General features: G+C 39.9%; 1 protein-coding gene across 13 annotated transcripts in view; it reads right to left on the reverse strand.

The window, feature by feature from the left end:
• Positions 1-13,603, reverse strand: part of LOC139463862 (LIM and SH3 domain protein F42H10.3-like) — a 110,676-nt gene that overhangs the window by 63,450 nt on the left and 33,623 nt on the right. For all 13 annotated transcript variants that reach the window (XR_011653076.1, XR_011653074.1, XR_011653073.1 and 10 more), the window contains exons 2-3: positions 4,845-4,939; positions 1,054-1,138 (exon numbers count right to left, since the gene is read on the reverse strand). Coding sequence is in view for 5 of the 13 variants with exons in the window: in XM_071245258.1 (XP_071101359.1) it covers positions 1,054-1,138; positions 4,845-4,939 (180 nt within the window). In the remaining 8 variants the exon portion in view is untranslated. The remainder of the gene's footprint in view (positions 1-1,053; positions 1,139-4,844; positions 4,940-13,603) is intronic.

Consider the following 13,603-nt stretch of genomic DNA (forward strand, 5'->3'; position numbering starts at 1 on the left):
TGTCTGACTAATGCAATGACACTGAAAATAATATGCATTTAGAGATACACATGTATCAATCATTCCATGCAAATGGTATATTATGATGAGCAGATTATCTTCTCGCATCTCAAGAGATTCCTGCAATAGCAAATCTTATTAAAAACAGTCTAGAACTCAGTCAACAGTCTGAATGATAACCATATACAAATCCATAGCTGTCCAATATATGTCAGTAACCCAACAAGAGTCTTTCTGATATGGGCCTCAAGGGCCAAATGTCAAGGCTATTTTAATATGAGAATAATCTGCGCTGAAATATATCTGATAATGTGGCAAAAACTGTGGAGATCAATTCCTGTTTTGTGTGGTGACGGGTACAAGTAGAGCATGGCATGCTTACCCTTTCGTGAACACCTGGTGTCATCATCCATACTTTCAGTGATCCATTCATATAACTGTCATCACTACTGTGCCCCTTATGCCCTATGGAATCTGTTTGGGCAGATATTCCAGACTGATTATTCTCTGGCACTGACATTATGAATTTGTTGGAAGTGTTTGACAATTCACAGGAATAATTTACAACCACACGAAACAAGAACAGGACATTTCTCATACAGTAGGGTCTCAACAGGATTCTCAATTTTTTTTTACGTTCAGTTCAATTTCACAATTTTTTATTTTTACGTTCAGTTTAATTTCAATAATCACAGCTGCCACAGCTGCAATATATGTCCTATACGAAACACTGAGCGCTTTTGATGAACTCAGACAAAAACAGGTTTTATATTGCTTTTATGTGAAGAAATGCTAAAATACTTTTGAACTCACAAAATGGACAACTTTCACATTGCATAGGGTTATCAAAAACTGGGAATGTGACAGCAGGTATGGAAACAGCATGGTGAACATGTATCAGCTGAAATATGACACATAATTATTTCATATATATACATAAAATGATTGTTGGGAAATAATTTGTTCTTTAATATACTGAATGTAACAAAATCATAATGATAATGAAGAAAGTGAATTGAGAGGAAACATGCTGAATATTGGAGAGATACTTACATTACTTTGGATTTTAGTATTTTCAGCAATACGTCTACTCTCAGGGGTGTCTGCAACTGCTGTGTGCTTCGTCTGTGGGTAATGTCTGAAATAAAACAAATTCATCATGAAATATACTTCGTCCTTAAGCACAGGCCCTAATTTCCTAAGAATTGGTCACTTTTTCTCTTTTTGGTTCCTACCATTACCACAGGGAACAGCACAAATTGTTCACCCATTGTATTCATTTGGGGTAGCGTACCAAGGTTGGTATGACAAAGTTTCTCTTGTATGTATGTGTTATTTAACAGTACTGCCTAGGGCTGATATAATGTATTTGCAATAAAATTGTATTTCAATATATTGGGATACAGCTTTCTGTGTTGCGATATATTGGGGGATAAGTGTTTGACTGTCATTGACACTGACCGACTCATTGTACATACCGTAAACGACATAATAAGCGCCCAGGGCACTCTCAAAATTAGAAATAGGTGGGCTATCTCATGGGCTATGTATGTCATACTGATAATGGTTGTTGATACATAGTGCAGTGTACAAGTAACACTGTGCAGGTCTAGCACTACCGAATGAGGGGCAGTCGGTTAGCCTAGTGGTTAAAGCGTTCGCTCGTCACACCGAAGACCCGGTTTCGATTCCCGACATGGGTACAATGTGTGAAGCCCATTTCTGGTGTCCCCCACCGTAAAATTGCTGGAATATTGCTAAAAGCTGTCTAAAACCATACTCACTCACTCACTACTACCGAATGAAACACACAGCACTATCTTATAGGCTGGCTATGTCATATTAATAATGGTTGTTGATAATGATCTACGAAATGGCAAAACATCCAAAAAACAATTAACACAAAGACCCATTCTCCAGGAAGTACTTTGAGGCCAAACAAGAAAAGTTCAGATTCTGTTCATAAATAAAAACATAGGTCAATTGGAAAGAAGGACTTAAAGAAAATGCATTTCAGTCTCAGATGATTGCTATCGTATCCTTGTTTGACTGTGCATGAGGTAAAAATACCTCTCCAGCTGCTGCATATTTATAGAAACATGAAAACAGAGCTTACTTTGCCAGGCCTGCCAATGAAACTTCACATAATGAGTGAAAATGAATGAACATATTTGACAACTTTCACATACAAAACATGCCAATGTCTTAAAGAACTCTCCTCTGCTTTCTGTAATAAGTTTACAACTTGCATTAAAAAAGATTAGATTCCATCAATTAAGAATGCACTTTTTAAACAGACTAACGATTTGTCTCTGAAAATATTTAACATATGATTTGGGAAGAAAACAACAACTACATTTAAAATGAAAAGGAGCCCCTGTGGGATGGGAATGTCAGTGAAGTGATTACGTTTTCTTGCAGATGATACCAGACACTGTGGAAAATCTTCTTCGATTTAGGGCTATAGTTGGGCAGAAAGGAAAATAATATGGTTCATGGACATTGAGACTGACTACTTCATAAACTGAGCTCCATTCATAGACACCCATGTGCAGCTGCACATTCCTTACAACAGGTGGGAAGAACAGTGGTTTTAAGGCAATAATTTCCTGCTCTCTTTTTTTACTAGGTAATTTCTATTAGCAATATAGAGACATGTGTCAGCATAATAAATGGCAAAGTAATTAGTGATCAGGAATGGAATTTTCTTCACGGGCCATTGGCCCCATGTTTACAAAATTAATGAGCCAGTTTGGGCAAGTATGTGCCATAAATTTAATTCTATGGGCAATTGATAATTGCAATGGGCCATAAATTCAACATAACTTAAAAATTAAACTTTATCTAAAGTTATCTTCAGGTGGGCCTGAAGAATGTCAGTAGTGGTGTGATGTACATGGTCTCTAGTGTGTTCATGGTGACTAATGGTCTCTAGTGTGTTCATGGTGACCTATGGTCTCTAGTGTGTTCATGGTGACCTATGGTCTCTAGTGTGTTCATGGTGACCTATGGTCTCTAGTGTGTTCATGGTGACCTATGGTCTCTAGTGTCTTCATGGTGACCTATGGTCTCTAGTGTGTTCATGGTGACTAATGGTCTCTAGTGTGTTCATGGTGACCTATGGTCTCTAGTGTGTTCATGGTGACCTATGGTCTCTAGTGTGTTCATGGTGACCTATGGTCTCTAGTGTGTTCATGGTGACCTATGGTCTCTAGTGTGTTCATGGTGACCTATGGTCTCTAGTGTGTTCATGGTGACCTATGGTCTCTAGTGTCTTCATGGTGACCTATGGTCTCTAGTGTGTTCATGGTGACTAATGGTCTCTAGTGTGTTCATGGTGACCTATGGTCTCTAGTGTGTTCATGGTGACCTATGGTCTCTAGTGTGTTCATGGTGACCTATGGTCTCTAGTGTGTTCATGGTGACCTATGGTCTCTAGTGTGTTCATGGTGACCTATGGTCTCTAGTGTGTTCATGGTGACCTATGGTCCCTAGTGTGTTCATGGTGACCTATGGTCTCTAGTGTGTTCATGGTGACCTATGGTCTCTAGTGTCTTCATGGTGACCCGTGCTACTTGTTTTGAATGTCTGAAGCCCAGTCGTTTTGGTATTGTTCACAAAACATTTTATCTTCTTTCATAATTAACCTAGGCCAAAGCTTCTCCCCACATGTTTTGTAGTTTCTCTGTTCAGTTGGCATAGGTCCACTTCGATTTGGTATGTCGTCATCATGCATAATAGCATCCACATTCAACGTGCAGACATCACATTCCCTATCACCACTATCTTTGTGTATAATGAAGGAAAACATTTTTTTTCTGTTTGAAATTATCTGTAGAGGCTTTAAATCTTTTTCAAGGAAACATTTCATCAACAAATATCCCTGTGCCAACTTACGAACGAAATTACTCTTGTTCCAAATTGGCAGCTCAGTCACAAAGCATGTGGTGAAACTAGAATCACTTTAAACAGAGATGCCAACCTTAATTGAAGCTTTGGAGTATTCCGTGGGGTAAAAAAAGCTTAATTTCATGTGAAAAAAAAGTAACTTTAAAGGTATATCATACAGGTTTTTTGATTCTACACTTTTGATAGGCATAGACGTATGTGAAACACAGGTTTTGTTTCTTTGTCTGTTGTTTAATGCCACACTCAGCAATATTCCAACTACATGACGGCAGTCTGTAAATAGCTGAATCTGAGGCAGACAATTCAGTGACTGATATCATGAGCAACGAGCTACACCATAATGGTCATTTGACCCGCAATCAACCAGGTCTCCTCGTCACTGGGCCTGACCACGTGAACTATTTGCTTACAGTAAGCAAAGGTTACTGGGGATGATTCTACCCTAGAATTCAGCTTTAGAAATCAATTTATATTTTCACTTGTCCACAAGAATGATCTGCTGCAGAGCTGCCATCTACATAATGGTAAAAGAGGTTTGTTTGTTTGTTGTTTAACGCCGCACTTAGCAATATTCCAGCTATATGACAGCTGTCTGCAAATAATCAAGTCTGGACCAGACAATCCAGCGATTGACATCATAGGTATCAATCTACGCAATCGGGATACGATGACATGCATCAACCAAGACATCGAGACTAACCACCCGATCCCATTAGCCGCCTCTTATGACAAGCAGTCGCTTTTTACGGGCAGGCATGTGTTGCTGTAGACCTATTCTAACCCTGATATTCACTAATCCTGAATTTTACTAGTCTCAGACAAGCCAACTCATGCTAATTTTTTACCCAGAAAATGCCTTTTTTTGAGGGGTGACAGAAGACAATGGACAAAAGGCAACAGCATGAGCTGCTGGAGAAGCAGAAACATGTACTCACGCATTGCAATATGGAAGTTTATCATATCCCTTGTAGTTCTTCATGTTTAACGTCATATTGCAAACTTGACATTTAAAACATGCTTTGTGCCACACCTGCAACAGAAGAACAGTATTTTGAGCATACAAAGGATAAACAAACTTACTCAAACATAAAAACCTTGCAGACTGGTTTATAAGTAGTCCTGCACCATGACCATGGAATATATTTATTTTATGTAAAAATAATAATCTAGAAATGCATACAAAAGCAAGACCAGCACAATCAGCATTGGGAATCAAGAAGGATATTGTGTAATATAAGATTTCAGAGACTAAATGTTAGTCTAGTTTATATGTAGTGAGTATGGTTTCACACCAAATTTAGCACCATTCCAACAAAATCAAAGCAGGTGACGCCAGAATCGGGCTTCGCATATTGTACCTATGTAGGGAATCAAACCTGGGCATTTGATAAAGCAAGCAAACACTTCAACCACTGGGTTACCTGCATGTTTTAGATCATTCTGCAGTTGGAGAAGTACTGATTAGGCTTCACTTCACATGTTAAGTAAGGGAAGCGTTTGAATAGGGTCACTTATGTTTTGTTTGTTTGTTGTATAACACCGTGGTCAGCAATATTCCAGCTATATGAGGGTCACTTATGACTTGTCATAGACAGATTCCAGCACGGTGAAGGCAAGACTTGCACAAAAACACCAGATGAACAATTGTAACAATTGTAACAGTATATAAAATGCATTACTCTTCCGCATTTGCAAGATCATAAAGAAAGCTTAACTGAATTTGTAAACAAATAGGATAGATCAAATCGTGAAGATAATGACCAAATACATTCAGGTAGTTTTTTGTTTAACGCAGCACTCAGCAATAATCCAGCTGTATGACAGCGGTCTGTAAATAATCGAGTCAGGACCAGACAATCCAGTGACATCATGAGCATAAATCTAAGCAATTGGGATACGATGACATGCATCAATAAAGTCTGATCACTCGATCCCATTAGTCGCCTCTTATGTCAAACATTGATTGCTGAAGACCAATTCTAACCCTTTAGCTAATGACAGACAGTCAATCTGTTGAGTATGTGAGTGAGTTTGGTTTAAGGCAGCATTGGACAGTATTTCAGTCATATCACAGCAGGTCAGCTTGATTTGGGAGGAAAGCCCGAAGTGATGCAGGCCTTGGATGTTGACCATTACAATGAAACCCTAGAGCATAGGTATGAGGCTGACTAAGCTTGAAACATAATTGGAGCGAACCATGATTCAAACTGATGATCATAGGTTTCCGGCACGCCTTAGGGAGTCCAACTATTGATCTAGGAGTTGTTGCCAGTGATCGCCATTTGTGCCCAACTATTCATTGGTGTATCAAGGAGTTGTTCTCCTTCCCAAAGTCTGGCTGTGAAACACAACTAGGTCAACCACATGAAGACCAAGTTCTACCTGTAGTCTTATCCCCAGGGCAAGTGTGACATGAGTAGCACATACTGGTACACATTCCTGGAGGACACACAAGCTAATTCCAACAGGTCAGACCGCCAAAATAGATTCTTCAGAACAGATTGGGAAAAGAATCAGTTTATACAAATCATAAAAGTGATTGAAGAATGATTTTTCAGAACTGATTAAGGGGCACGGGTGGCCAAGTCGTCTAAGGCGCCGCGATTCACTGTGGATAGTTGCGTTCCTTGGGAACACCAGAAACCTATGATTATGGGTTCGAATCCTGGTTTGCCCTGTTTATGTTTCTAGGTTTGTCAGCACCATACCCGTGCTCATGGGTTTCACCGAAGTGGTAAACGTCTAAGACCTGCATCACTTCAGGCTTTCCTTCCTTATTAAGCTGACATGCTGCGAAATAACTGTAATTCTGTTAAAAGTGGCGTTAAACCCACCTCACTCACTCACTCACTCAGAACAGATTGTGAAAGAATCAAGTTTATACACATCCTAAATTGATTGTGAAATGAATGGGTGCTGTAATCTGATAAGTCGATAGATCACATATATAACCATGGTGTAATGCATTACCTTATGATTTGACATTGTTAGAATATACATAGTTTCTATTATGCATATATTTGTAGTTTGTAGAAAAATATTGCCACTGTTTCTTCACGGAATGTTACGCAAATAAATATTTGATCTTATCCTACCTATCTTATGATAATCAAACCGTGGCATTAAATATCACAATGTACCAATACTTAGACAATGTCTAAAATAGCCTAAACAAACTCCTGACCCAAAGAATTGGTTCCCAAACACATGCCACAAGCAAATTTGATGTTGCGCCTTCAGTGAGTGAGTTGGGTTTTAACAATATTCCAGAAATATCATGGTGGGGAACAGCAAGAATAGATCTCAAAGCACCCATGTTGGGAATCAAACCCAGGTCTGAGGTGTGACTAACTGTGAATAACAAACACTGAAACCACTAGACCATGCCCTCCCCCCCCCCCCAAACTTTCTGTCCCCCCCTACAACCACTCACAAGCCTCCGATGCAGCCTTAGATGTTGTACTGATCCTGGAGGTGAGAGGTTACTGGCGGCCTCCAGAGTGAGAGGTCAGCCCACCGACAGTCATTGATCAGACAGCTTTAAGGCAATAAAGATGTACGTAGACTACAACTGCAGACAGAGTTTATGGCAGCTTGCCATCCACAAATACATTTTTAGACCTCTTCAATCTACTATTCAGGTAAAACCATCTAGAGAATGTCGGTGCCATGGTTTGATATTCCCTCAAGTGGTGGGTGGAAAGAGCTAGGTCAAGGACTTTTCAATAACTGGGCACAGAAAGATTTTGTTTGTTGTTTAACGCCACACTCAGCAATATTCCAGTAGTATGACCGCAGTCAATCTATTATCAAGTCTGGATCAGACAATCCACTGATTGACATCATAAAAAGAAAGAAGGTTATACTAGGCACTAGGGCTGGGATGGGTAACTCGGGTACTCGGGTCGAGTGGGTACTGAGCAGGACCCGGGTACACACAGGAATACCCGGACCCGTGTTTAGTCACATGACATATTGCTTCATGACAAAACTTATCAAAAACTCTATGGTCACACTACAAGTCACTAATGTTCCCATTTCTTTCTGACTATACATGCATTCCTTCTGACTTTTATATGTTTGAAAAATAGATAAAACTTCATGCAGTAAACTTCAGTGTATGCATGACCAGATCGTTTTATATGTGTATCTAAATACATTTTGCCAGAACTACTTTTAAACTTTTCCAAATCTGACAGTTTGTTCCTATCTCTTGAGGCCTACAGCGGGTACCCGGGTAGGGTCAGGTAATAGGGGGTGGGTACCCGGGTAGTAAATGTTGAATCATCCCAGCCCTACCAGGCACTATGTACAAGATCTACCATTTTTTTCAAGCTGTGTCTGGTTCCATCTGCAAAGCTTTTGTATGCATTTTGAGGCAGAGGTCTTTTTGCTGAACAAAACTGTCTATCTGTCTGTCTGTTTATAAGCTATTACCACAAACAGATGATTCCTACGTCATGATCACATATACTAATATACAAAAGTAAAAAAATCATTAAATTCAATTTTTTCACACACACACCCACAAGCACACACTCACACACACACACTGTTTCATTGCCATTATATGCAGTCAACTATCACAATGATCAGTTATCTTGTTAAAGAGGAAATGTCTCAACATGCATGTAACAAAGTCTATGGTAAAAGTGAGGTGAGGTGAGGTGAAATGGTGTTTAATGTCACGTCCAAGATAATTGTACTTATATAGCGACGTGCATGCATGTGTATGTATGTGTGTGGCTGCTTGTACTTATCCGGACTGATGTCGATTTATAGTGCTATCTCACGGGGATACCATGAATACCCCACTCAGACACAGTATACTGACTCCGAGCCGACCAGTCCTTGTTTTAGCCCCTTAATGCCGAGCGCCAGACAGGGTAACAACAAGTACCATCTTTTAACGTCTTTTGGTATGTAGCGGATCCTGGATCTTCTGCTCTCCGGGTGGACGCTCTACCATTAGACCACGGAGGAGGTCTTATGGTAAAAGTGGAAGCAATTGGTAAGTAATAGTCCTGTGCATCAAAACCTGTCACTGCTCCAACATCATTTTTATTTGTCCATTAAAGCTACTAAATGTAGAACAGGGCAATGCTGTATTGTCTATTTGCTTGTGGGTATATTTGGCATTTCAGAACTGGCAAGCTGGGTAGGTAAAGCTTGGCTCTGTATCATATTATACTTATATATCCCACTGATTTACCCACCTGAACTAGAAATACAAGAGACCAGTGAAACAGCCTCATCGGTTTCATATTTGGATCTGAGCAGAAAGGTTCAGAAAACCATCCACAGAAGACTGTATGACAAGAGGGATGACTTCAACTTTTCAATAGTCAACTTTCCCTTTATGTCGAGCAATATTCCAGCAGCTCCAGCCGTTGGTGTCTAGACTGACAACTGTTGAGGTACAATCAAGCAGGCTCATACCACAAAACTCTTGCTCAAAAGTTGTTTGATCAGGGTTACAACATTCAAGGCCTCAATAAAGCTTTCATATGGTTTTATGGGGGCCATTTCAAAAGGATATTTTACGCATCAGCAAGTGAGTGAGTGAGTTGGGTTTAGCTGCTTTAAAAATTATTCCAGTTATATCACGGTGTGTCAGCTTAATGTGGGAGGAAAGCCTGTAGTGATGCAGGTCTCAGACATTTATCACTACGATGAAACCCATGAGCACAGGTAAAAACAAGAAACCTAGAAACATAATCGGGTCGAACCGGGATTCGAACCAACAATCATAGGTTTCTGGCATGCCCAAGAGACGCAACTCTGCACAGCGAATCACAGCGCCTTAGACGACTGGGCCACCCATGGCCCCCCTTACACATCAGTGACGAAATGCAATTCCAAATCCCATGGTTTTTCAGGTGAACAATTTAATTGACTTTGCATGTGTTTGTAACATGTACCAGGACATGCTCACTTTTTTGCTAACTGAGATCATCACTATTTGATAGTTATTCAGTGATTTTGTCACATTAATTTACACACAAAATTATCAATCATACTATGATTTCAATCTACCAGTTGCTATCCATAAATCATAGAGTTACCAATTACAATCAAATTCTGACAATTTTCCGGGTAGCTTATATTTGGATCTATATCATTTTATATATTTGATACACGATTATCAATCACACAATGCTACCCATCATTAAGTTGTTATTGCAGAGTTATAAATTTCCCAATGATAACCTAGTTTTGACTCATTTGTTGGATATTTTCATTTCCTAGTTGTCAAATATGTCACTGTCAGAAAACAACCTTTGATCCAACAACGAACTATTTTAGTCAGCAGTTGGTGGCATAGTTTCAAGGGGCAAACAACAGCTTTTCCTTTATTTTGAACTTTTTTCAACGGGGGGAGGGAGGGGGAAAATGCCCTTTCAGAGTGTATGTACAATCTATTGTCACCAACTGCGTCACCTACCATACATGGCTGACACACGCTACACACAGACAGCTATCTCACTACTGTAAACATCATCATCACATATATCGGGATTTATATCAGCTATAAATACTCGCTGCAATCGTCCCTAGCATCCTTGCCAGCACGCCCTCTGCCCTTTAGAATCCCTGTTCGAATTGTAACTGACTACAGTTGTATCACATGTTAAACATGATGGTCATTTATCCAATAATATTCTTCATGGATTGACTTTTCAGAGATTATGTTTTCCTACACTATATTATATCATGTACCTTCTATGAATCCTGTTCAATTGTTTAATTATTTAATTGATAAGCATTATTTGTCAAAGCGAAAATAAGCTGTATTAAACAAATTTTGGCCCACTTATTATTAAAAGGTATTGTTAGAGTAATATCATAGATTCTTATTTTAACAATGAAACTTTATAGATATTTTTAAAAACACCCCAAAAAATGAAACATCAAAATATATTTGGTGACTAACAAATATTCAAACACAAGTCACAACTCTCAAATAATGCAACAATAAACTGAAATGTATGTACATAAGTACAGTAAACTACGTTTATAACGAACACGCTTATAACGAACTTACCGATATAACAAACTTGTTTTTTAGTCCCGGCCATTTGTTGTATATATGCTGTATATATGCTTATAACGAACTACAGTTATCATGAACTTAAAAATTAGTGGTCCCTTTGAGTTCGTTATAACTGCAGTTTACTGTATCCAAATACATTAAGGTGGCAAAAACGTCCACAGTACAATGGTTTGTTGTTTAAAGCAGCACTCAGCAATATTCCAACTATATGACAGCTGTTTGTATATAATCAAGTCAGGACCAGACAATCCAGTAATTGATATCATGAGCATCAATCCACAAAATTGGGATGCAATGACATGTATCAACCAAGTCAGCAAGCCGGATCACCCAATCCCGTAGTCACCTCTTATGAGAAGCATGGGTTGTTGAAGACCTATTCTGGCCCGGATCTTCACGGGTCCCACTGTACAGTGGAAGTGTTTGGAACTGTATATAAAACAATTGTTTAGAACTGGCCTTCAATCAGTTATGATCATTTGTTTTGCAAAATTTCATCCTGCATCTTGGTACATTCAACCTCCTTTAACCAAAATAACATTGATCCTGCTGATATAACTTGTTTCTTTGCAAGCTATACTCCTTTCCTTATACATCTTTGCAACTTTCAACACTGTGTGATTTGATTTATTAGTTTAATTGTGAGTGAGTACGTATGGTTTTACGCCAAATTTTTGCAATATTCTAGCAATATCATCAATATTCACACATTGTACCCATGTGAGGAATCAAACCCGGGTCTTCGGTGTGATGAGCAAACACCATAACCACTAGGCTACCCCACCGTCTCCTAACCTATGCCAGCAACTTACTTTTGTTAAGAGGTTGTCTGGCTGTAAATAACCCACTTCTATTTCCCCCTGTTCCTTACAGGTCTACTACACATAAGATTTACACCAACACAGTTCAACAAGGTCCATCTATTGTCACGTAAACAGCCTAATCCCTCCATGAGTCAAGGCGGCAACTTCCAGCATGTTGGCATGCATTACTTATGTAATTCAGGAAGTGATTTGACAGGAGCTAGACATGACCGAACGTTTGCATATGCTGGATATAATCAACAACACACCCCCCACACACACACACCCACCAGCACCTCTTCCCAGTCGTCCATGGGCTTCTGTGCCTCCCAAAACCACTTCCATGCTGGTGCACTTCTCCCTTGCCCCGCTTACTTCACAGCTTGTGCACAGTCCCTATATCCCCATCCGCACCCCACAGCGTGGGCAAATCACCCTCCTGGACCCCTACTGCTTGTGTACCTTCCCAATCCTCAGCCATCATGCCCACTCCCAACCTTGAACTCTACAGCTTGTGCACTTCCCCTACCCCCAAATTCCCCTACATGTCTAATCCCCACCCCCACCTCAACAGTTTGTGAACCTCATCCCAGCTCCACAGGTTGTCTGCCATCTGCTCCAGTACATTTCCCCATTCCTCAGACAACATGCCTACTCCCTACTGTGAACTCACATCTTGTGCACTTCCCCTACCCCATTGTCCAAATTCCCCTACTGGTCTCTCCCAACATGTCTCATCCCCACCCCCATCTCTACAGCTTGAGCACCTCTCCCTCCCATTCTCCCACACCAACAGCTTGTAAACCCCCACAACCACCCTCCTCATTGGCTTGTCAGCCTACCCCTGCCCTGTCAAGTCCTGATATATCGAATCCCCACCCCTAGTGTCTCTCTCAGACCCTAGTAATTAAAATTGAAAAAAAAGTCCAACTCAAGTCTAGAATGATTTGGCAAGTATAGATTGCCTCAGCTCTAGGCACGAAATTAAGGATTGTTCTGGGCTCCATTCAGATGTTATTTGTTTTTCATTTTGGAGATCTATATCAAATAAGATAACTTCATTTCTGGGACTACATGTCAGTCTACCCCACCCCCACCTCTAAAGCTTATGCACCTCATCCCTCCTCGGAACTGGGCCACCATCCCCTCCTCTACATCTTCCCCCCTCCCCACCTTCCTCTGACTTACAATTGGAGGATGTAAATGGCTGGCCCCCACATTCCATGCAATTGTATCATAAACAACTTTAACTTAGAATTTGGGAGTGGAATTTTCTCACATATCCCCAAAATCTTACTAAATAAACAAAAGGAAATAAAAACAAAATGATAAGGTCCTCACCCAGTTTGTCCATGACATAGGTCAAATGAGGAAAATGTTGTCAGTTCAGCAAGTTCATATAATGAAAGCTCTACCTCAAGGCTCAGGACAATACGATTTTCTACCCAAATCAAATTGTAATCATTTATCAGTTAAGTTCAAGGACTAAATATATTGCAACATGTGGGCGGTGATCAAGTATACACATTATCGACAGCTACCTTGTCAAATGTAATCAGTATCAAGCTATTACCTATGGAAGACATCCTTGGGTACATTACAAGCATTAAGGAGAGATGAAAACAGCCTAGAGCTTTGTAGAACATCAGTAACAGACCCTGAGACAAGAATAGACATGTGAAAACTATATGGTAGAACAACAGCACCATCAGAATCTCAAGGCACTGCAGTTAGCTATTAACATATGGTGGGAGTAGGAGGTTGTACACGATAGAGCTAGAGTCTAGACTGTGTGATAGCGAGAGAGAATAGGGTTTATTCCTTTCATACAAAAGTT

Source organism: Haliotis cracherodii, unplaced genomic scaffold (assembly GCF_022045235.1).
Source record: "Haliotis cracherodii isolate W230 unplaced genomic scaffold, xgHalCrac1.p SCAF_16, whole genome shotgun sequence".
Classification (NCBI taxonomy): domain Eukaryota; kingdom Metazoa; phylum Mollusca; class Gastropoda; order Lepetellida; family Haliotidae; genus Haliotis; species Haliotis cracherodii.